This window comes from Takifugu flavidus, chromosome 20 (genome assembly GCF_003711565.1).
Source record: "Takifugu flavidus isolate HTHZ2018 chromosome 20, ASM371156v2, whole genome shotgun sequence".
Classification (NCBI taxonomy): Eukaryota; Metazoa; Chordata; class Actinopteri; order Tetraodontiformes; family Tetraodontidae; genus Takifugu; species Takifugu flavidus.
The window spans coordinates 9,696,179-9,722,945 of record NC_079539.1 but is presented as its reverse complement, the minus strand read 5'-3'; the positions used below and the strand labels follow the sequence as shown (position 1 = coordinate 9,722,945).

The 26,767-nt window shown below is 42.7% G+C and overlaps 1 protein-coding gene across 1 annotated transcript; it reads right to left on the bottom strand.

The window, feature by feature from the left end:
• Positions 1-137: 137 nt before the first annotated feature.
• arrdc1b (arrestin domain containing 1b) lies at positions 138-25,296 on the bottom strand. The gene is made up of 8 exons (XM_057018100.1): positions 25,099-25,296; positions 11,492-11,602; positions 7,956-8,006; positions 5,188-5,342; positions 4,855-5,037; positions 4,154-4,330; positions 2,844-3,300; positions 138-2,320 (listed from the first exon to the last, which is right to left on the bottom strand). Exons 1-8 carry the CDS (start codon positions 25,214-25,216, stop codon positions 2,256-2,258), a joined length of 1,317 nt encoding a protein of 438 aa, XP_056874080.1. The 5' UTR covers positions 25,217-25,296; the 3' UTR covers positions 138-2,255.
• Between the last annotated feature and the right edge of the window lie 1,471 nt (positions 25,297-26,767).

Sequence of the window (26,767 nt, the reverse complement as noted above, 5' to 3'; positions counted from 1 at the left end):
AATAACTTCTTTTTCACATGCTCAGTAGCCACGATAAGCTGTTGCTATATTCAAAATATGCTTTAAGCAATAATAAAATATAAACACTGTTTGATTTGTCGTGCTTAAAAGTGCTCCACTCAGAAACCACAATAACACCTTTTCTGATATTTATTTGTGTGCTATGTACAGTACATTTTTGATTCTGCCCTGTAAGTGTTTAAATTACATTTGCTGATCGAGGTGCTGCAGTGTTTGCATACTGCACCTGTAAACTCTTTACAAGTACAAAAAAGTACAAAACCAGACACCATTCATGTAAAGATGAAACAAAACGAAAAGCATAAAGTGATGAAACCTTTATCCTTTATAAAAGCTATAGTACCATCTGGAGGGCTGAACCTAATCAGGATAAACAAAGGCAGCAACAAATGACTTCAGAAGGCTACTGTTGCAGCATTCAAAGAGATAACACGAATTGCACATATTTTAATGAAAAACAAAATTCAACAAGTCCAGTGTCACTGCTAATTCTAAAAGCTACATTTGTACACAAGTAGGGCACTTAGCAGGATCCACAAAACAGGATAAGCAGCTGGGAAGCGTTCTGACAACCTGGATGACTAAAATAACAAAAAAGTTATTCAAAGCTCCTAAGAGAGATTTTAGGGGGGGGGGGAGATCAATTAAGACTTGTATTTACTAAACCACACTTTAGGTAATCATGATCAGCAGTGCGTCTAACATTTGAGATGGAAAATAGAGTTCAAAAAAGCAACACCATGGCAAAATGGCTAACAGCTAAGGGTCAAAGAGCACAGCTTTTCTCTATTCATAAACATTTACTAGCCTGCACAGCAGTTGTGCTAAACATTCACACTGTTTTCTACAGAAATGCGATCAGTCAGGCTGTGTTGTGTTTTTTATTCATTTAAAAAAAACCAAATGTGAATAAAAGGCATTACTTACATGCTTCTTTAATTAAAACTGTTGGGAGTTTAAGAGGACAATCAGAACATGTGAAATTCTGATATTGCATTATTATGAAGTAACAATAATATAACACATGCCTTAGTAACAAGGGAACATATATGTCTCTCTCTCTCTCTATTCCTCTGTCACACACATACACACACACTAAAACAATTTAAGATTTTAAAAAAAGGTGCATTTTTGTGCTTGTGCATGTCTATAATTTGCACGGGATAAAAGTTAGATGATCTACTCAGGGAAGCATAAAAATAAGGCCCCAAACAAGAAGAAATATACACACCATATAAAAACTACCTCTGGACAAAAGACCTTTGCCTGGATAAGGTTTTGTGTTGCGTCAACATAAAGCTTGTATCAACAATGACCAGGAGAGGGCAGATAAGGAGCAATGACTGCAGACTTCCTACTCAGCTGAAGGAAAAATCAGCCTCATCTGCAGATACACTCTCTTCTGAATACAAAGCATCCCGGCTATAGAAAAGATGGCGGTGGTTTAGAGGAGATAAATCATTTAAGCTAACCCGATTCATCATATCCAAGAACATTAAGTATCACTACATTTATGCTTGGTTATTTTCAGAATTTACTTCAAATATGTAATCCAGTAGAGCTCTGTTTAAATATCTTATATTTTGCTGTACAGACAACTGAAATTGCACTAGCAACAATTGCCTCTTTCGACATTTAGCAAGAAAATGATAGCAAGAAGACTCAGCAGCAGTGAACCACTAGGGCAAGTGCACAAATGTAAGAGGTCTGAATGAAGGATCAATGTTGGCTCGCATAAAGTAGAATGAAAGTATTATTTTGTTCAGTTATTCAATGCTGATCAATGATCTTTTAGGCACAGACGATGTTCATCAATTCTTTTCAGACAGTTTGGTTGGAAAAGAGGAGAAATGTCAACTATCGATATGAACTGCAATCCTTTTGTTACACATTCGAGGACAGAAAGAGTATTTAGGATGTTCTTGAGTGTTGAAATGGGTCATCTGTCGGTGCGACTGGTCACTTGAAACAAGCACTGGTGAATATTCGCCTCCTGTAGATTTCTGCTCGATTTGAGCAAGGAGGTGAATAAAGTGTTCACTTCGAATGAAGCACAGACATGTTCACCGGCTTTGATATTCTTGTGGCTTATCCTTGGAATCTCCCATCCCATGACGCTACTGTCACAGTCAGTTGCAGGCGGTGCCATGTCCCCGGCCCCACACTTCTCTGTCCTGATGTGTTGAGAGAAAAAGTGTGAACAGCAGCAGCTCAGCTCAGCACCTCTTGCTTCTTTACGGTCTACTGTCGAAGTTAGAGTTGGCGGTGCTGCAGCTTTCCTCGTAGGTGGGAGGGGGCTCTATAACAGACAAGGATAAAACAACGAGTGAGTATTGTCTCTGTTCTACTTGTCTAAAGAAAACTTGTCTAAAGTTGTGTCTGAAATGACTCCCTATTCCCTATATAGTGCACTAATTAGGGTGTGTGCCAGTTTTTTAGAGCTGTCAAGATGTTCATTTAGAATCAATGTATTTACTTCATTCCATGTATCCCACAATGTATTGGTAGTGTTTTTTTTAAATGCGTTAATCAGTATCAAATATATAGTCATTATGGGATGCTGTAACGCCATGGAAATGGCTTCATGTCCAAAAGCAGATTTTCAGGTATGTGAGGTTGTCCACTCAACCTAGCCTTCTATATAGCCAGTAGGGTACGAGAGTGAGAGTTTGGGTACGAGAGTGAGAGTTTGGGTACGAGAGTGAGAGTTTGGGTACGAGAGTGAGATCTCAGACATAGCTTTCGTGTCTCTACATGATATCAACCCATGTGGGTGGAATGATAAGATCCATGACTAATAATGCACCAACTGTAAAACTAACCATGAGGGTACTCCCAGCTGCTGTACTCGGGAGGAAGGATGAGCGAACAGGAAGTGGGGATGGGAGTCACATTTCCTTCTGTGAAGAAAGGTATGGTGGCCCCGGTGGACACGCAGAACAAGGGAGCAGATGCATTCGGCTGCCTGTGGCTGGGAGGAATGGCGGCGCCGGGGGCGTGGCTAAAGGCGCTGGGAGACATCGTGACCGGCTGACCCGACGGATCTTGTTGAGAGTGACTCTTGGTTGAAATCTCTTCATTGACTATCCCGCCTGCACAGAGTCTCTCTTGAGGGTTGTCCTCCGCTGGCGGGGCACTGGGAGTCACACCTGGTGATGCAACGTCCGCAGGGCTACGCACAGGAGTGGGGGGCATGGTCCTCGATGGAGACAGGTTTACGGCAATGTTGCCAATGTAGATGGGCAAAGTAACAACAGCATCGGGAGATTTTAGCGATACCTGCAACACAAACATGGCTTATGAACACAACAGTGACCTCCATTAGGTATATAAATAAACATCATTATGTCCACAGATGTGAGCTGGAAATGAGAGCTCAATTATCAGAGGCATCACTACACACCCTCAGTGTACAAAATAAATGACATATCAAACTAGTCTATTATTTATTGTATTGTATTGTATTGTATTGTATTGTATTGTATTGTATGTATTGTATTGTATTGTATTGTATGTATGTATGTATGTATGTATGTATCTACACATATTTCTAACATTTCACAGTGATAAAGAACCTTACATCTTTTTAGATATTAAACTTCCTGGGTTCATTCTCCAGTGGAAAAACTATGTCTTTAGGGCTTCAGTTATGATAATTGGCTTTTTATTTATTTATTTATTGTATTTTTTCTAATTTGCTGTAGTGAATGTTTGGTATACCCAGTTTTAATTTTAAAGTTTTAATTTGGTGCAATATACTTAAAATGTACTTTACTTTCAATTTTTATAGAAACTGATTCTACATAATTATAACAATAACAAAATAAACAGTTATTATTTTTACTACAACAGGTGGTTTATCTGTGATAAATGAAGCTGACGGTCTCTATATCACTCTTCAATTCCAAAAAATTGCAGTTGATTGTTCTCAAATAAATTTTAGAACGCAGCAGAAAGAGCCAAATAATATCTGGAGCTCCAGTGAGTTTAACTAAAAACAAAATGGAAAAGAACACAAATTGATCTACTGACAGCTGTTATTCAAAGAGGCCCAAACTAATCTTTCGATCTCAAAATGAAATGCGATAAAATAAAGCTTTGGAGGATCATCATATAAACACACGCGTCTGACCTGAATAAAATATTCAATCTCTATGAGGCTGCAGCCAGCCAAGGCTGACTGAGGAAGAGGAGGGACGATGATCTGCTCTCTCCACTCGGCGTGTTTTCCTGCTTTCACCCCGGCCCCCTCCACCTCTGCGATGGTCCGCAGGTCAAACATGGGCCGCTTGGTTTTATAGGTCACTTTCTGATTTGATGTTAAAAAAAAGACACAGAAATTAAACGTGTGGTGACTTTAATGCCAGCTGCAGTGCAATGTATGGGCATTTTAAGAGCACCCACATAAAGGATTAGCACCATGAATGCTAATATCTAGATCTAATTGGAGTTGTAACAGAGATTAATGGTTCTCCTCTCAAAGGTCACTACTTCTAAAATGGAGATGTCCCGGGGGGCAGCGTGCATGCTTGATGCTCCCCGGGGCACCATAATGGTGCTGGTAATAATTGCATTACGGCAAGGCAACGGAGATGAGGAAAGATTAATGCGGACAATCGAGATGAGATGATGTTAATGGCCACAGTCGTTTGTCTTCTTTTAACTGAATTCCCATTTTAATTCACCTTTAGAAGAGCCAGAAAGGTGAACAAAAACATGCCTTTTCAGGAATTCATAGAATTTGCAAAATAAAACCACAATAAGAAATCAAGAGTCGCTCCATTCCTCAAATGAATGGATTAAAAAAATGAGTGGGCACAGTCGAGCAGCTACCTGAATGAGACTTGCCAGGACACATCCTGTGTCCTTCCCAGACTTGTTGTGGATCTCTGTGGCTAACTTGATCACCTGCCCAGGGATGTAACCCCTCAGGTCACTGCGAGCTTTGAGCATCAGCGTCCCTGTTTTCACCAGGAGGTAGTTGAACTTCTTTGTTGTCACAGCATAACTAGGCTGCTGCAGAGAGACAGGTGAAGACAAACCGCCCGCTATTAATGAATGGTGGCGTTTCACAAGATGCTGCACTGATCGACTAAAAAAGAAAAGAGAATTAGAAGACTTGGTCACGGTTGTTCTGGAAGTAACAAGTGTGCACCGGTTTCTTACTTCAATGTCGGGCACCTCGTTGAGGTTGAGCAGGTTCAATAGGTAGAAAGGTTTCTGGGCTTTGTAGTCTTTAGAGAACCGCGGCGTGTCAATAACTGCCTTCACTCGATAAACAATCTTTCCAAAGGGTCCTTCGAAGGATGTCGGGACAGCAACTGGAGAAAGAATTGTACATATTGACATTAAACTGATGTAAAAATCTGAGAATGTGTTTGAATTATAATAATGGTGAATATCAATAGTGGAACAGATATAATGATCCATATTAATGTCAAACAGCACCCTGTCTATTAGATGTACTGTATAATATTGTCTAACAAGATTTCTTCTCCATATTTGAAACCATTGATTTGTTTTGTTCAATTGAAAGTACCATTATTTTTGAGATGAGCCAAAATTGCAGGATTATGTTGAAGAATTGTTGTTTTTTCAAAAGAAAATCATTTTAGTGCTTGCTGAGATGTTATCAAGCAATGAAACTGCGTGACAAAATTCAGAAAGTTCCATTTTTCAATCCCCTTTAACCAATTTACCAACCAAATAAAACCAACAACCTACTTAGAAACAAGAAACAAAATAAACGGAGAATGGTAGAGCACCACAACAAGTTGGTATCCAGTGTGCACTGGTAGCTGGCGAGGTGCCACTTCACCTACTGGGAGCTGCTGAAGCACCCTTGAGCAAGGCACTGCTCCCCAGTGTCGCTCCCTGGGTGACTCCTTCTAATTGAATGTGTTTAATGTTTCCATACACTAGTGTGCATGCCACTTCAGTGCATTCAGCATTTAAAAAGGATGCATCTCCAAATAAGAAGGAAAAATAAAGGCTAAAGACTCCTACTCAGCAAACCATTCGCAGGCATCTTTGTTTTCCCTGACACTCATTCAGATGTGAGGCAAGATGAACCTGCTCCAGGGACTGATGCTGTCAATAAGAATTCATTACAAGCGTTGGGATGTTGCTTTCTTGCAGACAGCCTGGTAACAAGAACAGAGCTGAGTATTGGCCGACCAAGGCCAAGCCGAAGCACCAGACTTTCCCTTGAGATACACCAAAGTGAAATGGTGATGGCAGCCAAAGGTGGCTGAGGAATATGTACTCTGACATGTTCCCCTGGGCTTCGACAACAAGAAAAAGAAGAAAAAAACACTACTCTGCTGCTGCATTACAACAGGCATTGTGTGAAAGGTTCCTTTTTCCAGGTCACAAATATCCAGCTCTAATTTCCTCCTGACCTGCATCAATCCATAAGTGTAGGATAATCTGAGCGTTACACAGGTGCATCCCTGGAGTGTCAGAAAATAAAAACTGTACCCCATTTCTTATGATATAACAACACCATGATGGTGCATGTAGTTACAGAATGAGTTACTGTAACAGTGATCTTTATCCTGTAATGCTGTATGAGACCACGTGCACGGAATATTTACGTTAAACATCTCAAATGCCTACATTGTTTCACCACACAGCCCTTTCCTTTGTTTTCTTTGATCATCAGTGAGCCATTAGCTTTTCCCACTTATATTAATGATGTAACAGCATGTAGCATTTAAATTGTTGGTTCCTGTGCTCTGGGCCAGCAGGTGGTTGTCTGGTTGGTTTCGGCCTCTTCTCCAGATAAATCTGATCACCATTTCATCAGATCGTCCAGAGTCGTATGCGAGCAGTAGAAAAGCAGCCAGGGGAGGTGAGAGCTGTGGCGCAGCGGGGGAGCGCTACAGCGGAAAGACAGACGCTGCAGATCAAGAGGACTCCAGGTAATAATGATTCCATATGATGAGGGGTTAGACCATATGGTGTGGGTGTGCACTCCTCCCCTGACTGAGACCTGTTGACCACTCACACACCTGGCTAATTACACACTCATGGAAGCTTATCCTCCTACGCTTTATATCCAGGCTCATTCTGTAGGGAGGACAGAAGGTCTTTCTTCAGTCTATAAACTGGCTTCCTGCTCTCCTCCCCTCTACCCAGGCTCCCCAAAGCTCTGCTGGTATGTCATTTTTACCTCATTGACAATTCTTACAAGAGAATTAGCAGGAATTGTGTGAAAGGTTCCTTTTTCCAGGTCAAAATATGAAACTTTTGTTTTTTAAATTGCAATTAGCTCAGAATTTCACAGGGTAAATATACGATGGTCCTCACCTCTACACACTCAGATATAGTGCACGTCTAAAATAGACAACGAAGAGCGTGTCAGTGCAGTTGATGCACCAGCAGGAGGCAGCAGGAGCCATTTGATTGACTTCCCAATGAACGGTAGTTAACGCAGCCTGTGGGCTGATGGTGTCAAGTATGAGGGCCTAAATGAAGGGGTGGGGGAATCGCGGGGCAATGAAGACCAATTAAACACTGACTGCGCAACAGGGGATAAACCTAAAAATAACCCCTCCATCAGCCTCCGCTGACATCTGAGAGCGCATCAGACAGAATCCTGCACAGCATATGCTCAGTTCCTTTTGGGTTATCTCGGTCTCACCAAAAAAAAAAGCTATTAACCACATCATCTTGATAATACTGCGCCACTGCTGGCTATTAAATAACTGATCTTTCTCACAGCAACAGGAGCAGAAATCTGGGTGTGTCTGGAAAAAAAACAAGCTCATTATATGTCAAGGAAAAAGAACGTCAGTGTTATCAGAGGTTATCACACCTGCACAGTGCACTCCTGTTCACTGACGTCAGGCAGACGTCCAGGAAAATAGGTGCCTGTGTTCCTGACATGGAGAAATGAGGCTCAGTGCAACAGGAGTTAATCCCACACTCACCTGGAATGACAAACTGGAAAGGGAAACTATGTTCACCTGCTGCCAGAGTTCCTGTAAAAGAGGAAACGGCGTCAGCTAATGTCAAATCTTAAAAAAAGTTCTTAAAAGTTCTGAATGGGTACTTTTCCATCGAGACTGAAATGGCAGGCGCCTCTGAACCTTTCTGCAGTGAAATCAAATCAAAAAATAAATCTGAGTTGCAGAGAAATGACCAAACTGGAATCATTTCAGCAGTTATCATTAAAATCATGTGTTTTTTTTTCAATCAATCAATCAATCTTTATTTATATGGCGTCTTTTACAATCAGATTTGTTTCAAAGCGCTCTCCAGAATCCCAGGGCCTGACCCCAGACAAGCAACAGTGGCAAGGAAAAACTCCCCTTTAACAGGAAGAAACCTTGAGCAGGACCAGGCTCATGTAGGGGGACCCTGCTGCTGATGGGGGGGGGTAGAGAGAGAGGAGAAGGGGGAGGACAGGTAGAGGATAGAATAGGTAGGAGAGGAGAGGAGAGGAGAGGAGAGGAGAGGAGAGGAGAGGAGAGGAGAGGAGAGGAGGAGGAGAGGAGAGGAGGAGAGGAGAGGAGAGGAGAGGAGAGGAGAGGAGAGGCATAGAGCATAGAAATACATACAAAAATACATTATATTGAATTAAATTGAATTGAATAAGCTGCTGGTTGAGTGGGTCAGCGGGGTCGGAGGTCAGTATACAGCTCTGAAGCCGGCGATACCTGTAAATGGATTTTTAACGATTCACCATCGATCTTTGACGTTTTCTCTAACACGGTCTAAAAACTTTAAATGCTAGGTTTGTCTAATAGTGTGTTTAACTGTTTTTAACTATTTTAAATAAAGTCTACTAAATTATTACACATTTTGTATTTGATATACAGATTCAGCCATTCAAGAAGAAGCATAGCACTTTAAGTTCATAAGTTCATTTAAAGTGATACCAAGGGCATAATGCCAGTCACACTCTTTCCATGGCTGTGGCCGAAAGAGTCCAACTTCTGTGTTAATTCCCTAGATCAGCTAGATCAGGCCAATTAAATTCTTCCAGACAGCAACATGTCTGATGTCATTAGCGAAGGGCAATGTTTTTCCATCGGCTTTGTTTTCCTCAGGGGGAAGTTCATTTGCATCGTGCTCTTAGTGCTGCACAAGTAAAGGAAAAAACACCCGTGTTTATGCTTTTGTGGTGAGCTCAGCACACAGTAAAAAGATTAACACGGGGAAGGGTTGGTACATGGCTATCAATTAAAAATGTCATTTTATTACTTAGAGAAATGAATGTGTCATCGCATTATACCTGTTGCAATGTTTGTCTCCACTTGCAACCCTCTCACGAGGAAGTCTAAATTAGCAACACCATTTTCACACCACTCAGCCATAATTAGCATTTTACGAAGAAGTTACCTTCTAATGCAGAATCCCGATCTTAATCATATTTCATTATATAAATATCTAATCAATGACAGACTATTCAAGTACATTTGTGAAAATGATGAGATATGAATCCTTTTAAAGCATAGTTTCATGCATACTTGGCATGTTGTTTCAAATCCTGTGCCAAAGTCAAGGGAATATAACCAGCATTCCATGATGACTAAGCAGGTTAACACACAATCAGTCAGCTTATATATTCCCCCCACTGGTCCTTCAGAACAGAAACTGCGGCCCACAAAATTGTTTTGTTTAAGAATGGACTTGTAATTGCTATGGCTGGATGCCAATATTGACTTAGCAATAACAGACCTGTCCTGCTGGTTCAATTTCCTTTACAAAACTGACAACGGACAAAGCAAACAAGCGTCATACTAGGAGCACATCTTTAGTTTTAAGCATTTCTTTACATTTATTTTTTAAATCATTCTGATGCAGAGAAAAGAACAGTTAGACTGACGGGATGAGCAGTGGACGCTGACGTCACTGGCTTTCTCTCCTGTAACCATCAAGCATGTATGGCATACCAGATTATCAGTCAGCCATAGAGAGCATTGCACACTTTTGTGTGTGTGTTGGCCCACCGTCACCCTGTCTGTCTCACACTCCCTGAGCTGTTCGGCCCCCGGGGCCAGAGCAGCCCGATTTGGAAAGAGAAAGAGATATAAAGAAAAGGCAGAGTTTGACTGGGGCACAAAGGGAGGATGAGGCCTGAATTATTAACGTCATCCTACATTTGGACTGTGATGTGTCTGGTGCTTGAATGAACAGTCTTAAACGATGTTGCTTGTATAATTACAGTTGTGGCCCAGTATTCAATAGCTCAAGATGAAAAATCAAGAATCAGGTTTATTTTCTTTCCCAGCAATTCATTTTTGATTATAATTAAAAACTAATTAATTAACTGTTCCTTCAAAAACCTGAACTTTCAAGATTTAATTATGATAATTAAATGATTTAATGATGATAACTCACTATATACCAGTGATTTCAAAATGAGTGCAGAATAGTACAGGAAGTTATAGAACCATTGCCTATTCTGAAGAATATCAAAATAAAAACCCTACATATGTAAAACATCATAGAGATTAGCTTGGCAACATACTGTAACAAATTCAAATTTAAAGATGGACAATGAAATCAATGCTATTTGCAAGGTATAGATTTTGATGTACGTATAAGCACAATACTGTCTTATAGGCATCATTTATATCATAGATAAATGAGATAGATAGATTAAATGGGTCCCTGTTGTACTGGTTACAGGGTTATTTGACACGGGCATGTTCTGTTTCCCATATATTCATTACATGTGAGAGTCTCCACCAATATAAACACAACCCAAGACTTTATATAATTATTAGAGCTTTACATTTTACATTAATATTTGCTGGTAATAATAGCAAATGATTACCCATAACATGGAAATCATTGGCCAGGTTGCCATGAGAGTCACTGACTATACAGCACACATAGCTGCAAACAGCCTTAAAAGTTAAACTTTAAACTGCTCCTTGGTGTTTGCATTGATTATGCGCTCTAGTGAGTACCTTTAAGAATTCTACCATTTACAATTTCATGCATGCGGGACACTGTTCCCCTGGCTTGGGAGGATATCAGCAGCACAAAACAAACCCATCGGTCATCAGTGAATCACGTCCAACAGCTCCACTAAAAGCCCGTGCACAGCTACGTGGAGCTGAAGCTATAGCTCATCTCTACAGAAGCCTGCTGCAGCCCCTGCAGGATTAAGTCTTGCAGCAGTTTTCTCATAAAGCAAATGAGGTGAAAGACTGGGGGCTTCGGTGATGTCGTTGTGATGATAAGGGCGGAGCTTCTGACACTTCACTTCTCTCAAAGAACAGTGATAATGGATTTCATATGGGGGAGGTCAGCAAAATTCTGCAAGAGCTGCTACAATTCAGACATCAGCTGACTTAAGCTGATGCTTTTCTCTATCAATAGCGGCTGTAAATTAACAGGCGGCCTCAGTTTCACAGCACTGAAGCGCATGTGTGATGGAATAATGAGCAGATTCTTTGTTGCTGTCATATTGTAGAGCAAAATAAAGATGAACTAATTAATGATTCACTACCTTTGTCAGCAACGGACAATGTGCTGTTGAAGTACTGCTCCTCCACGGCCCACGAGCTGTCATTCAGTTTGTTGGAGATCCCACATGAGCCCTGACAGTTGACTTTAATGGCTGTGAAACAAGAAAGGACAAAGGTCAATTCATATTCCATATTAAATGGTTTTAACATGTTCTCAATGATTTTGCCTTTCAACTCTTTGTGCCTCCACCACAAGTATATATGATTTCCATAACCTTTATTTATTTTATCTAGTAGCTTTTAAGTGCTTAATACCTGTGATATCAATTCCTCTCTCTAAGGTCAACCAGAGATTAGCAAAACAGCATCTCCAATGACCCTTATTATGACCTATGATACCCTCCATGATGACATGATCTGAGGAACAGAGTACAAAAACGGTGGTCGAGGTAATGACGACGCTAAAAGAAGCACTTCTTGTCATAAATTAGACTCCCACTAAATAAACACAGCAGTAAAGATGCACACAACCGAAAAAGGGGAAGTAGTTGACCCTCTAAAGGTAGCTTCTTCCTCAATTCAGGTCTCAGTACTCAGTCATGTTTCTTGAGAGACAAGATGTGTGAGGTCGAATGTGTGAGTGTGTGTGTACGAGTATTTATGGCACACTCACACGCACGAGTGTGAGTGTGAGTGTGCCTATAACTATATGTATCTCTGTGCCTATACATGCGGGCGAGGGAGGATCTGGTCTTGTTTTGATTGTTGTTTTTGCCCTCTACAAGGCACTTTGTGCTAGTCAATCGTATAAAAAGTACCATATAAATAAAGTTCGATTTGATTTGATTTGATTTGAAAATTCCACCTTGAAGAGTTTAAACAAAGAAGAACTGAAATGGACAACAGAACCCCCCCCCCATGTCACCCCTACTCAATCTCTCTGTTGATCTGTCTGTGAGGAAATGAAAACCTCTGATAAAACACACGCACACACACACACACACAACACACACACACACACACACACACACACACACACACACACACACACACACGGCAACAGAAGCCAAGGGATTAAACTGAATGATGTCCTAGTCTGAGAATCATCCCAATTTTCTGCTAGACAGACAGAATTACAGAAAAACAGACAGACAGACATTCTGATATAAATATTTTATTTCTGAAATAACACCCTGAGTATTAACGCATTCAGACAAAGCAAAAAAAGGGCTGTTACAGCTACTCTAAGCCACGATGATCTAAAAATGATCCAATAATCACGTCGACAGTGTCAACATGCTGATCTGGACCGCGGATTTAGATGCATGGTAAAACTATACTCTAATAGATATTTTTAAAGAAATAACATGCCAGGAAAAGGTTCTAATGCAGGTTCATGTCTATCCTGGATCTCCTGCTACACTCACTGTACACACAAATGCAGTCTCGCAGCGGCAGATGGTCTCACCCTCCACGGCAGCGGGGCTGCTGGCACAGTTTCCATAAAGGGGGAGGAACCTCCCTTTACCAGTAAAAATAAAACCTAAAATCTGCCCCTCACTGGACAATGAGGGGCCATTCAGCCATGCAGAGCACATTTTCATTCATCTAATCATTAATTAAACCCATGAACAATCTGCTCCTCCACCTGCAACCTTCTTAAAGACAAATACCTTTTCAACACTGCAAATGTGATTTTTGGCGCCCTTCTGACAAATGTATTTCACATGCATGTGACCGCTATGGGAACTTCTGTATTGCTGTGATAGGATACTGTTTTGCAGCTGTCTGTGTTGGAAAAAGTGAAGAGCTCAGCCCGTGGAAGGTCAGGACGGGGCAATCTGTTAGCATCAGCAGCTGTAGCAGGGCTGAATAGTGAATAGTTGTCATGAGAGATGCAGTGATTTGGCTCAGAGACTGAGCGGTCTGAATAACAGCCTGGGCTTTCCAAACACACACACACCCAGACACATGGAGCCACATGAAACCAGAGCGGGGATGATGATGATGATGATGATGATGGTGATGAGGTCAGTATTGCAGAAACCATGAGAACTGGACAAAAATGCTACTCTACTTCCATTTGAAGTGAAATTGCAACTTTCCTGACGTGAAAAAAACACAAATAGTGAATATTAGTCCCAATTAACCTGAAAATCTGTTGTTGCCAATCCTGTAAAGCAAGTACCGGCTACATTCAAATAGTTATTACTTTTATGACTATATTTTTTTTGGCTGCAATTGATTTTTGGCACATTTCTAACATACCAGTCATACAACTGTACAATTGGCTCAGTGTGCTGGCTAAAGATAATGTCATGGTCACCAGGGCCTATCATGGAAAGGAAGTTGTGCATTCTGAAGACAGAAGCTTTGAAGGACTGGATTATTACAAACCTGGTGGTGACCTATGACATCTAGCAGAAGAGCAACAGTATTACACTAATACATTGAGGCTGACTATCAAAATCAGAGGGAGTTATGATCAGACTGTACATCCAGAGATGCCGGCTATAAACCACAGCTAAACCAAGAGCTGGACATTCTCTGATTCAGCTGCTCCCTGGAGGATTTGCCAACGCACTGGAGTCAGTCCAGTCTGTGATGAGTGTGTCTGTAGGTGGTGATGATCATGGTGCTACTACTCATTAGATTTTACAATTAGACTGTGTGGGCAGACACGTCTTGGAAAAAAGCTGCACCGAATATTGTTTCCCAGATCTGGCTGCGTCAACATGAAAAGCTTTGCTGAATTTGGGCTCTCAGATGTGGGTTATGAGAAGCTTGTTGGTGAAGGAGGATGTGGGTGAAGAGAATAGATGGGGATTTCACTAAAAGCGATAGCTGATAGGCAGAGAAAAAGCTTGAAAGATTCATCTCTGCCACATCAGATAACACAGAAAGGAAGAAGATGACATTTCCAGAACTGCAATGCTAATGTAAGAAAAGTTGAATCATTAGGGCACACACATTTTCTTGTGCAGTTGTTATCCGTTCTAAGTATTCTTGAATGGGCGTTGTCAGAATTGATGCCTGCTACTTTAAAATCTCCGTTATGAGTCGCCTTTCTACATCCTCACTAGCTGTTGAGAGAGTTTAAACCCCCATCACAACAATGTGATGTTTACACAGGTCAACAAGACACAATGGAGGGTGGAGAGCCGGTTCTTGAGAAACCAGTAGGGGTTAATGCCCAACCAGATGAACTCAACAGTTTTGGGTCACTTCAAATTGTGTTCACAGCATAAAGATGATGTAAGACATTAAGTCCTGTTTGGCTGGGTTCACCTTCCCTGTAGAGGAATGTTGTCCTTTAGGGCATTTCTACCAGGAAAATTGACAGGAAACAATGCGCCACTGCAGATAGAATCGTGCAGTCAGAGAGCGCTGCCTGTTGCATCAGGGGAAACTGGCAAAACTTGAGTTGTAGGTGGGGAGCATGCCGGGAAGTAGGGGTCGATAATGACAGTTCCTTTGTTTACAATGGTCAGAGCTGATGGCTGGAAGAACAAAGAGGCCTCGGTGGGTTTGCTTACGGTCCTAACTTTAACTGAACCTTGAGCTCAAACAGCAAAACAAAGACTTTTGTCTCAGCAACTTGGAGATTTTCTTCCTGAAATGGATCAGGAAGACATCAAGCTGCTTGAAACGACCAGCATTCCTTACATGCTCTTACGCACTCCTCGGAAATTTGAAAATTCCTGTTAAATGAAGCCACTCTCAAAAGCAGAGTGACTTGCACAAAAGAGGAAACGTTACCACACTATTCTCATTGTTGGACTCACAAAACAGCAATTTTGCTGCAGACGATTTTCTGCCACTTTGGACAATCTCAAAAGAAGTCTGCCCGATTTCTTCTACAAATGCCAGAGATCACAACCTCATGTCGACAACAGGGGACAAACAACCCCACTTCTAGTTTCCTATTTATAACATTTCCTTACCTCATCTGCTTTCAAATGCCTCACAGGGAGAGGTGTCAGTGGGTTTATCTGAGCTCTTGATCTATTACTCCTGACTGGAAAGGCAGCCCTGCGGCTCCACAGAGCCCAGGCTGTTTGTTCATACACGCAGTGAGTAACATTTCCACACAGAAATGTTGCGGTGTGAGTAGCTACAAATGCTAAAGCTTGAACATAAACATCACAACCATCTCAACAATGCAAGAAAATGTGTGAAAATGGCAGCACGAGTCGCCACTAGAGACCGTTAACCAAGGCAACATGAAATGTCCAGTGTTCAGTAGTTGGGGTGCATTTAAACTTCAGACATTTATTCCCTTCATGGCTCCATTAGTCAAAACTTAAATCTCTTCCTACCCTCAGGGCAGGGTGTGATACACACTTCATCCTCCTACAGGCCCTGCTTTCTCACCCTAGACAACCAAACAGGCCCCTCTCATGGCAACAAATGTTCAAAATTCAGGAAGCTAATCACCAAAGCCTGATTAGGAAACATGGCGAGTTTCCATAGGAAACAGGAAGTAGTGTCAGTGGCTGCAGTTCCTATGACAATGGCAGAAGAGACCTATTATTTGCAAGTCATCGCTGCAGATGGATCTTTGAATGTAAATAAAATACCACTTGCTAGGCCAAACCTGTTGTCATTGCACGGCTGCAGACAAGCATCGCGCACTTCAGTCAAATCAGATAGTGATGCATGCGTGTGAGGTGCACGCCACTCCCTTCTGCGAGAGGCTTACGCTCACATGACTTACATCACTACAAGCAGATGTTTAAGCTGCTCTCTCGCTGCAACAGCATCATCTCGACTCATTTCAACAGTCGTAGCGAGATTATTTCCGACAATTAAACCCTAATTATGACGTTCTTCTTGTTTTATTTCACACCGCGCAGAAACAAAACGGATATACTTTGTTCCTTTCCGGTATCTAAACTGTTAGCAGCACATAATTGTAAAATCGATCGGTACAAGCACTGTTGGCAGCAGAGCAGCTCCACACAGCAGGCGCTGAAGACGAAGGAGCTCCAGCTGCTCTGCCGTTTTCCGGATGTTCATCCCTCTGTTCTGTAATCCAAACAGACCAGACTGACATACATCACATCAGCTGACCGAGGGTGACTCAAGGGTACGTGCAATGATAGTTTAACAGTGTCAAAAGATGAGCTTTGTTAAACAATACAGGCAAGGGAGGTGATGTCAGGCTGATGAGGAGCGAAAACGATGACTTGAAGTACTCAAAATAGACACAAGTAAAAAATGATAATTCAGAGATCCTAACAGAAGATGGATTAAGACAAATCTGCAGGCCATCAGCAGGAGGGTCCCCCTACATGAGCCTGGTCCTGCTCAAGGTTTCTTCCTGTTAAAGGGGAGTTTTTCCTTGCCACTGTTGCTTGTCTGGGGTCAGGCCCTGGGATTCTGGAAAGGGCCTAGAAACAATTCTGATTGTAACAGACGTGATATAAATAAAGATTGATTGATTAATTGATTGATTGATTGATTGATTGATTGATTGATTGATTGATTGATTGATTGATTGAAGTCATATATGGCTATATCAGAGCTTGGTTTTCATTTTTTAAATAAAAACCTGCTCTGGAGACAACGTTGTCCATTACACCTGGACAATGATTCCTTAATAGCGCTATTTTCTTTTATAGATTTTCCAAATAATTGTGGAAATATTCTTTAAGTTGTAAAAAAAGGGCCTAAAAAGTTTGTCTCCTAATTGAAGCTGAGTCATATTTTCAACAAGCTAGTCACAAACTTTAAACTTGCTGACTGTGGGAATGTACAAGACCATGGTGATGTTTATCAGAACCTGTTTGAAGATAATAAAAAAAAGCTGAGTTGACCACAATGCTTAAGTGCAAATGCAACTTTTAAAAAAGGTCCTAAGCTTTGTGGTTGGCAGTCAAGCTTCATCTGCCAGGGAAGGAAAGCTTTCCCACTCCACTGTCTTAAGTAACAACTGTTAACTAGATGTCTGTGTAAATTCTCAGTCATCCAGGTCATTGTATCCAAGGTAGTTTTCTATGTCAACTGGACTGGGTTTCTTCTCTTGAAGACGTTTCGCCTTCTATCCAGAAGGCTTCTTCAGTTCTGAAATCGCTTGGGAGAGAGCTTGAAAATATATAGCCCCTGTGGACCATTTGCATGCTAATGATCCGGGTGGTCACCTGAGAGTCGTTAGCAGGGTCGTTGGTCGGGTCGTTCACCTAGTTTCTGTTGAGGTGTCTCCCCTTTGTCTGCTGGGTCACATGGTGATGAGTCACTGGGTCTCCTGGAATGGTGTGAATGTTTGTTTTGCTGTTGGAAGGAGTGGAGGACTGCATTGTATGTGGGTGATAGGAAGTGCCTCAGGCCACCACCTCTGTTCAAGGATGGTTTCTCCAATTTAACATGGATAGCTTCCTTAACCCCCCTTTCAAACCAGCGGTCTTCTCTGGCCAGTATCCTTACTTGGCTGTCCTCGAAGGAGTGCCCACTCTCCTTTAAGTGTAAGTGGACTGCTGAATCCTGACCCGAAGAGGTGGCACGTCTGTGTTGTGCCATTCTTCTGTGGAGAGGTTGTTTGGTTTCCCCAATGTACAGTTCCTTGCATTCCTCCTGGCACTGTACAGCATAGACAACATTACTTTGTTTGGGTCTTGGTGTCTTGTCCTTTGGGTGTACTAACCTCTGTCTGAGAGTGTTGCTGGGTTTGAAATAAACCGGTATGTCGTGTTTCTGGAGGATCCTCCTAAACTTCTCCGAGACTCCAGACAGGTAGGGGATGGAAACGCTGCGACGTTTGTTTCTCTCCTCCTCTCCTTCGCTGAGGTCTCGCTTTCTTGAGGTCCTGGTGAAGGCCCAGTCTGGGTAGCCACATGTTTTGAGAGCTGTCTTAATGTGGTCCTGTTCCTTCTTTCTGCCTTGGGATGTGGTGGGTATTTCTCTGGCCCGGTGTTGAAAGAAGGAACAGGACCACATTAAGACAGCTCTCAAAACATGTGGCTACCCAGACTGGGCCTTCACCAGGACCTCAAGAAAGCGAGACCTCAGCGAAGGAGAGGAGGAGAGAAACAAACGTCGCAGCGTTTCCATCCCCTACCTGTCTGGAGTCTCGGAGAAGTTTAGGAGGATCCTCCAGAAACACGACATACCGGTTTATTTCAAACCCAGCAACACTCTCAGACAGAGGTTAGTACACCCAAGGACAAGACACCAAGACCCAAACAAAGTAATGTTGTCTATGCTGTACAGTGCCAGGAGGAATGCAAGGAACTGTACATTGGGGAAACCAAACAACCTCTCCACAGAAGAATGGCACAACACAGACGTGCCACCTCTTCGGGTCAGGATTCAGCAGTCCACTTACACTTAAAGGAGAGTGGGCACTCCTTCGAGGACAGCCAAGTAAGGATACTGGCCAGAGAAGACCGCTGGTTTGAAAGGGGGGTTAGGAAGCTATCCATGTTAAATTGGAGAAACCATCCTTGAACAGAGGTGGTGGCCTGAGGCACTTCCTATCACCCACATACAATGCAGTCCTCCACTCCTTCCAACAGCAAAACAAACATTCACACCATTCCAGGAGACCCAGTGACTCATCACCATGTGACCCAGCAGACAAAGGGGAGACACCTCAACAGAAACTAGGTGAACGACCCGACCAACGACCCTGCTAACGACTCTCAGGTGACCACCCGGATCATTAGCATGCAAATGGTCCACAGGGGCTATATATTTTCAAGCTCTCTCCCAAGCGATTTCAGAACTGAAGAAGCCTTCTGGATAGAAGGCGAAACGTCTTCAAGAGAAGAAACCCAGTCCAGTTGACAGAGAAAACTACCTTGGAAACTGTTAACTATTTACCATTTGGGTGTGCACGGTCACATTGCCCAACATTTCACAACAGCGCAGCACAACCACCGACACCAGCTGAGTGTTCTATCTTGGGTTTTTTTTCCGCTACAATCAACCAAGATTTTGTTCCACTTCTGCACACTTTAGACAGCATCTCTGGGAGCTCATTTTACAGTGTTGGAAGTAGGACGTGTTTTTTTTATAGAGAGGAAGAGGAGGGGCCATGAGGGTGTCTCTGTGCTTTAAGAGGGGGATAGACAGAATCCTCTTATACTCAACCTAAATAACCAGCTGTGAGGCTTGACTTTGAAAGACAAAGGATGAATACGGTGTGTGATTAATTTCTCTGAGGGGAGAGAGAGCAGCTGATGCCAGGCTCGATGGGCAGACTTGGATCAATGCCTCCAACCCACAGCGAAGGTGCAGCAGAGAGGAAGGAGTCAATCTGAGTCACTGTTATTCACACTGAGTAATCGTGGCTCGAGTTCCACAATTCAGGACAGAAGGGGAAAACCAAGCACAGGCCCTTTGTCTTATACTTCATAAAAATCTTATGCATGTTTGTTTTTTATTCACTCACTTTGACTACAGTCTGAAAAATATTGTATTGTTTTTGCTCTCGTGGAGACTTCTGTGTTGTTTAAAGTGGTTTTATTACTGAGCACAACACTGAGCACAAGACATATAACTTATTTTGTCTACAATTCACAAGTGTTTTAAATTGAGAGAGTTTTTGTCAACAGGGAAATCATTATTCAATGCCAATTACTCACCAATCCAGAAAACATCCTCCCATCTTACTCATGATCTAAACAAACTGAGCATTAAGTCATCAGTTGCTCAAGCGAGGTAGCAGATTCAGAGTTCTAAATAAAAGGACCTCTGTTGTGTTCGTTTGCACCGAGTCTGAGACAAATGTGCAAATAGCTGTCATCAGGATGTCTCATCTCTTTGGTTTCTGTGTGATTTCTCTCACAGGTGGTTAATAATTCGCTCTCCAGGTAGTGATGTCATCATTTAATCAGGCCCTAAAGTCTAGACATCCACACGGGGACCCCTGTCCCCGCCCCGTAGCACCGGCAATTTACTAACAAAATGCTTTTCAATCAATTTTATATCACTTAGTGTTTAATCTGTTAATCCAAAAATCTGCACAGTGGTTTAATTATGTATTTTGATGCAGAGAATGAGACCTCTCCAGATGTGTTTCTGCTAACTGGACTCTGAATCATGACACTTGGGCCACAATATTGTCTGTTTTTGATTAATTCTCAATGACTGTCTGACGAATTCTATCTACCATGACAATATCAAGGCATGTTCCGGATGCGATTAAACTGCTCATGATCTACTTTGGATTATGTATCAACATGTCTACAAGCCAGAAGTCAGGCTTCAGAAAGTAACATCACATTAGCAAATAGAAGCAGATTAATTCCCTCAAACCAACACATACGTGAAAGGTTACAACAATGTATCATTTATGTGATTTGCATCACAGATTGACAATTTACCAAGTCAATTCCTACAGTTTTTATTGACCTTACTTAAAACACCTTAAAAGGTAAAGCATCACCCAATTTTGCTGGTGCTATTTATGGGTAAGTCGCCCATTTCCTGAGCAAAAAAGTCCTAAAAAGTATAGAGGAAGAGCATAAAGTCAGACAGGAAACAGTTAAGAAATCAACGTTTCAGCCTTCAGCTGTAATCTAAAAATTACTCAAATTAACTGTCCAACCGAGCCCGTGTGAGTGCATGTGTATACATTATATACACACCTGGGGCCAGTTTCATGTGAACTAGGCCATCTTCTGCTGTTTACATAAGGCTGGTGGTTTTTATTACCGCAGATGACGATTGGGTTACAGCGAGTGTTTGTGTTTCTGTTTTATTGAAAAGTAAACTGAGATCCAATGCTGTCAGCAGAGAGACAAAAGAAAACACATCCAAACACGCCAGAGCTGTTATAGAGTCTGTACACACAACAAAGATACTGTACATTAGACAGCCAGGGTGTGTGTGTCACGTTTAACGGACTGGCACATTGTCGGTCATTTCCTGTTTCAGCTCGCTAATCCAAAACCGCTTTGCTCTTCTTTAGCCACATCTGATCATGTTATTTCAGAAGGTTGAAGCCTTGAGCAAATTGTCAACATGCATGTGACCCAGATGAGATGAAACGTCCACACAAGGTGAGCCCCACCAGTAACAACAGCAGTATCGGATGACGACACGCCTTCTGCCTCCAATCTGCAACCCACCTTCAAGGCTGTGGTCTACGGGGCTCCAGTATCACAAAAAAATGTTGGTGTCGATGGTGATCAAGTTTTCAACGGGGTTGTAGTTCAGCGTGTGTGTAAATGGATCATTCATGCACTTTCACCTAAGCACTGGTCCTGCTCTACTGTCTTTGTCAGGAAGGTGATCAATACAAATGCTGTCTAATGGGTTCTACCATCAATAATAGAGGGAGCTGAAGAAGTTGGTCTTTATAACAGCGGGCCATTGAGACAAGAGAAAAGTAGGAGGAAAAAAGGAAACTACAGGGACGGGCAATCAAACTTTGGTGAGTGAAAGGAGTAGTTAAAAGCTGGACCTGCTCCCATCATCTATCCAAATGTCGTCCCAAAACACATCGTTGGAGGGTAAATTAGTCAATTAGCTAAAATGAAATGAGCTAGATTAGCTGATTATGGAATTTAACGGACTGCTACGTACTGCTGGATTCCTACTACATATCATCTTTTGCCAAATGTATTTATATTTGCCACAGGGGAAATTCATGAAGCACGGTGTAATTACAAGTTGTAATTTTGACCAAACTTCATGGTTGACTAGAAAAACAAAACTGGCAAAACCAGATGACATTTGATGACCTCATTAGTGGCATGAGATGGAACAGGATACAGATCTCCTGATGCATGCAGTGTTATTGGTGGGAGGCTTATCATGTCAGTCACCAACAAGCTGATAGTTGACTTTAAACCAACTAGAATTGAACAAACAGGTTTAGTATGAAAAAAAATGGGGGTTTGTCACAGGATAATAAAGTGCTCCTTGATGCAGCTGATAAATATTCTACATCCCCGTCCCAGGCCATAAAAGGCCTACCAATGGGAGAAGAAAGGTAGTTCTATATAGTGTATGTGATTTAGCAAGTGTGTATATTATACAGAATCATGTTTCAGAACTTCCCGTCTAATAACCTGCTCAGATACATGACTGCAAACGTTGACTGAAGCTGTTTCATAGTGACATTCCTGGATTGACTGTGGACAACAGCCAGGTCAATTATTGCCAACAACAGTTGTTTCCAGCTGTAATGAGTTTGTGAAGACAGTGAGTTGCAGGAGAATTCGGAACAGTCGCATCTCCTAACACCTGCGTGCCACCTGTCCCCACATGTGTGAGGTCACTCAGCGTTTATGGCAGCTGCAGCTCTCTCCACTTTGGGTATTTCACTTTATATTGACAGCTGTTTCTTTTTCTTTCTTTCTTTTTTTAAATGAGGGCCAGGTTGAGCTTTTAACCAGGCTCCTTTGTGGTAATGGTTTGTAATCACTTCCACGTGATTCATCGTCTTTGCCCTCGACTAAACAAGATGGGATCATTATCAAGAAATGCAGGAAATGACAAACCCGCTTTCGACTGCCCAGATTACCAACAAAACAGCGCGTCTCTTCCTAACATGTGAAAACAGGACGTTCTCATGGGCATAGACAGCAGAGGCACGCTGCCCTGCTTCAGCACGGTTTAAGCTGGCTGATTAGTGGAGTCCTCACTGGTTGAAGTGCAAAGGGGTGATGTCATTGAGCCAATAATGCAGCGCTGGCATTTACAGTACATTAACCAGCACACCGAGCTCAAGTATGGGACTAGAGTACCTTCTTTGAACTTAAAGATCACACTTTAAATATACAAATAAAGTCTGGGACACTGCATTTTTCAAATGCTCACGGTCACATTTTATGACGAGTAGTAAAAGAATTAACTGAACTCGAGTTGTTTACTCCTTTGCTGCTTTTTCCTTTGACAGTGAACACCAGACGTACATGTTTGAGTGTCACTGTTCCTGATATGAAACAGGAAGCGCACAAAGGTGCTCAGACTAATGAGGAAATAACATATGCTTTAAAGGAGCATGAGTGAAATAGTGGCTGAAAGAGACAAAGACAACATGACACTGCGCTCGGTGGGGTGAGGAATGTTTCAATGTTTAAAATCCAGAGCTATGATAAATAATAGTCTGCTCCATTACAATGTGTTATTTATATTACTGCCCCCACAATAATTGTGCATATTATCATTTGTATTGTTTGCAGACTGAGTCCTACGATCATGGTGTTGAGGCCACCCAGTAAAATGCCTGATGTGGCATCAGTTTTTCTGAAATGTGCTGCTGCCACAACTAAAAACCGCCACCGTCACACTTTAGCAGTTTGGTGCAGGTGTGACTTCTTAAGACTACAGAGAACATAACCTCACAGAGCAGAGCAGCAATGAATAGACTGGTTTCTATTCTCAGGCTCAAATCCCTTTCAAAGCCACCCAGCGCTCTTTTTCTGAGAACACCAAACTAAACTTTGATTGCACTGCTAAACTTGCCTTTTTTTTATATTTTATGAAATTAACTGTGATCTATTTCAAATTTGCACCTAAAAACCAACAACTGTGTGTTTATCTAACACTTTATTGCTGACTACTTACATGACACGTCTCATTCACGCCCACATTTTACGCTGACGGCAGAAAATGTCCACACAAAGAAGCACCAGTAACGTGTATACACCAAAGAGTGTATGGGAACTCAGACTTTGGCCTCACTGGCACGGCCCGTCTACCACCTGACCACCAGCTGCCCCCCTGTGCTTCCACCCTGCTCCTCCAGATCTCATTGCGAAATATTCAGACCCCCCTGTCCACTGAGATCATCCTCAGCTTCCCTCCTCTCCACTCTGCCATCCAATCACCATGAGACTTGGATCCTTTGGGCACTTATTGACTTTGGAAAGTGCTACAAGAGGGAATTTGCATATCAACATCAATTCCCATCTCAAAACCCACCTTAGACCAGAATAACCCCCACCTCATTTGCTCATCACGACCAACACCACCCTGGACAGGGGGCCAGTCCAGGACACCATTCGGTCACACAGTCCAGCCCAGTCGATAATGCTAATAATCCACGAACTGAACCCAAATCTTTCTTGCTATGTGGTGTTTGAGGCCAACCAGCCCTGGAATAGGAGCTCCTTATTGTTACAAATCACTTTACCATCACCAACCCATTTATTCTGTACTTTACACCTCCCAGATTCAACATGCCCAACTCGAGTGGTTATTATCAGGCAGCTTCGCCTCTGAGATCCATACAAGAGATTCTTTGTGTTCTCCCATGGCAACTTCAGAGGTTGTCCTTCACCTTGTCCACCTCCATTTTAGGCAAATCCGGGCGGAAAACAAGAAGGTGTCTAAAAACTTTTGCGTTTTTGTTGTCTTTTACTCACAGCCCCCCTGACGCTTTAATTAATGTTAGACAATACATGGAAGTAAGAGGCTGTGAAAAGCAGGATGTGCCCGAGGACAGCGCAACAGCCGCCCCTTCAGCTGGAGGGAGCAAACGTGCCGCACCACAGCCGAAAAGCCGAGATGGATTCCGAGAGTTTCACCGCCACAAAATGAGTCGGACAGACCCCAAATCCCGACGATTGTCCCCTACTTCTCCTCTTCTTCGCGTCCACGCTGACGAAAAGTTTATTTCCATCGAGCTGCGCGCTTCACTGCGCGCAAAACGCGGTCGGAGAAAGGCGTGAAAAGAGGGAAGAGGAGCTTGTACCTTTATACTGCAGCGGATTGCCGGTTCGTATCTTTACGGTTCCGCTCATGGACTCTCCAGGACCGTAAACCACCTTGTTGTTGGTAAAAGTGATGTCAAATTCTTGAAGCTTCCCCATGGCTCAGTTTCGCTACTCCCTGACCGCTCTGAGGCTCGGACAGATGCAGAGAGACGCTTCTCTCTCGCTCTCGCTCTCTCTCACTCTCTCTCTCGCTCTCTCTCTCTCTCTCTCTCTCACTCTCTCTCTCTCTCTCTCTCTCCCCCCCCCTCCCCCAACCATCTCCCACCTGCCACCACCTCCCCAGAGACCAGTGACGTCACTCCCAACGCGCTGAAGCGCAGACGATGCTGGGAATGTTGGACTTTGCGCTTTTTGGGGTCTCACATGTAATTCAGCGAGAGTCAAGCCGCATTATCCCCCCCCGCCACCAACACCCCCAAATGACAACATCTCAAATAAACGTGCACGCCGCGAACCAGGATGGAGAGTGGACCCACCTCCCACAAACACGCTCTCAAATAGAAGAAAAGCATTAAATGATCAGTCAGATGTCTCGAGTCTCCTTCCCCTGAATGTCACTTTGCATTTTAGTGAAACTACTGATGCTCTGTCAGCTCAGCCACAGTAAATATTCTTGGGAGTCTCCTTGAGCAACCTTTGGGAAATAAAAATGGTGTTTGGCCATCTCATCGTTCCTCCCACCAGGTACAGAAGTGGGGATGATCCCACATTAACCTCGCCACTATTTCAACTACTCCACAGCATCATCTAGTGTCCTCTAGCGGTCCTTGTCTTTCCCTCTTCCTACGACTAGTTCCACTAGATTAGAACTACTGTATAGCCTTTTTATGTTTGCTCTTTTTCTATATTCTGCTTTTTGCTCCCACTCCTCACAAAATTTGCACTACATCATCTTGTATTTTGTAAACTCCTCCCCAATATGATGTCAGCACCGACCCATACATTTATTATTTTAAATGAGAGTCGCGGAGCCTTTCATGAATGGCGTACATCCCTCACACTTCCTGCCTCTGACTGCACTTCCTGTCTCAATGTGCAGCTGCAGCTGAGGGGCAGATGTGGTATGGAACATCAGTGGTTTAGAATGAATGTTATTTGACTTTCTTCGAACTTTCAGACGTATCACCTTGCAGGAAACAACTTAAACGCACCCCCAGACTGCAGAAGCACGCGTATCCACAACTACAGGCAAACACCGCGGTTGCCAAGTTACAGCCAGTATCCAGGGAAATCTCGTGTGCGGTTGCATCGGACCAGCATCTCTCTTTTGTCTTGACTGCTCTCACAAAGTCCACCCTTCATAAAGCTTCAAGAATGAGTCCTATTGACTTTGGGGGGTTGAAAGTGACGGGATTGAATATCAGTAAAAGGATAAGGTCACGCTAGGCAGACCGAACGTCAGGTGGGAGCGTGACCACAGGACACTTCAGGTCAAGTCTTCTCTCTAAATGTTGTGTAGCAGCATTTAATGCCGATGTTTTGACGCTCCTGCACAGACAGCGCTGCAATGTTGCGACACTCTGACCTTTGATCGAATCTCGAATAAGAAAAAACGAAGGCACGCAGCAGCCGTGCAGCAGTTCAGCATCTTGGCCGGGTCTCCTTCGCCAAAGCTCGAATGTCAACGGACAACCTGGTAAAATAGAG

Coding starts and splice junctions, on each gene's coding strand:
- arrdc1b (XM_057018100.1), bottom strand. CDS start 25,216: ATGGGGAAGCTTCAAGAATTTGACATCACTTTTACCAACAACAAGGTG. Junction 11,603..25,098: donor CAATCCGCTGCAGTATAAAG/GTACAAGCTCCT, acceptor CTTGTTTCACAG/CCATTAAAGTCAACTGTCAG. Junction 8,007..11,491: donor ATTGTCCGTTGCTGACAAAG/GTAGTGAATCAT, acceptor CCTCTTTTACAG/GAACTCTGGCAGCAGGTGAA.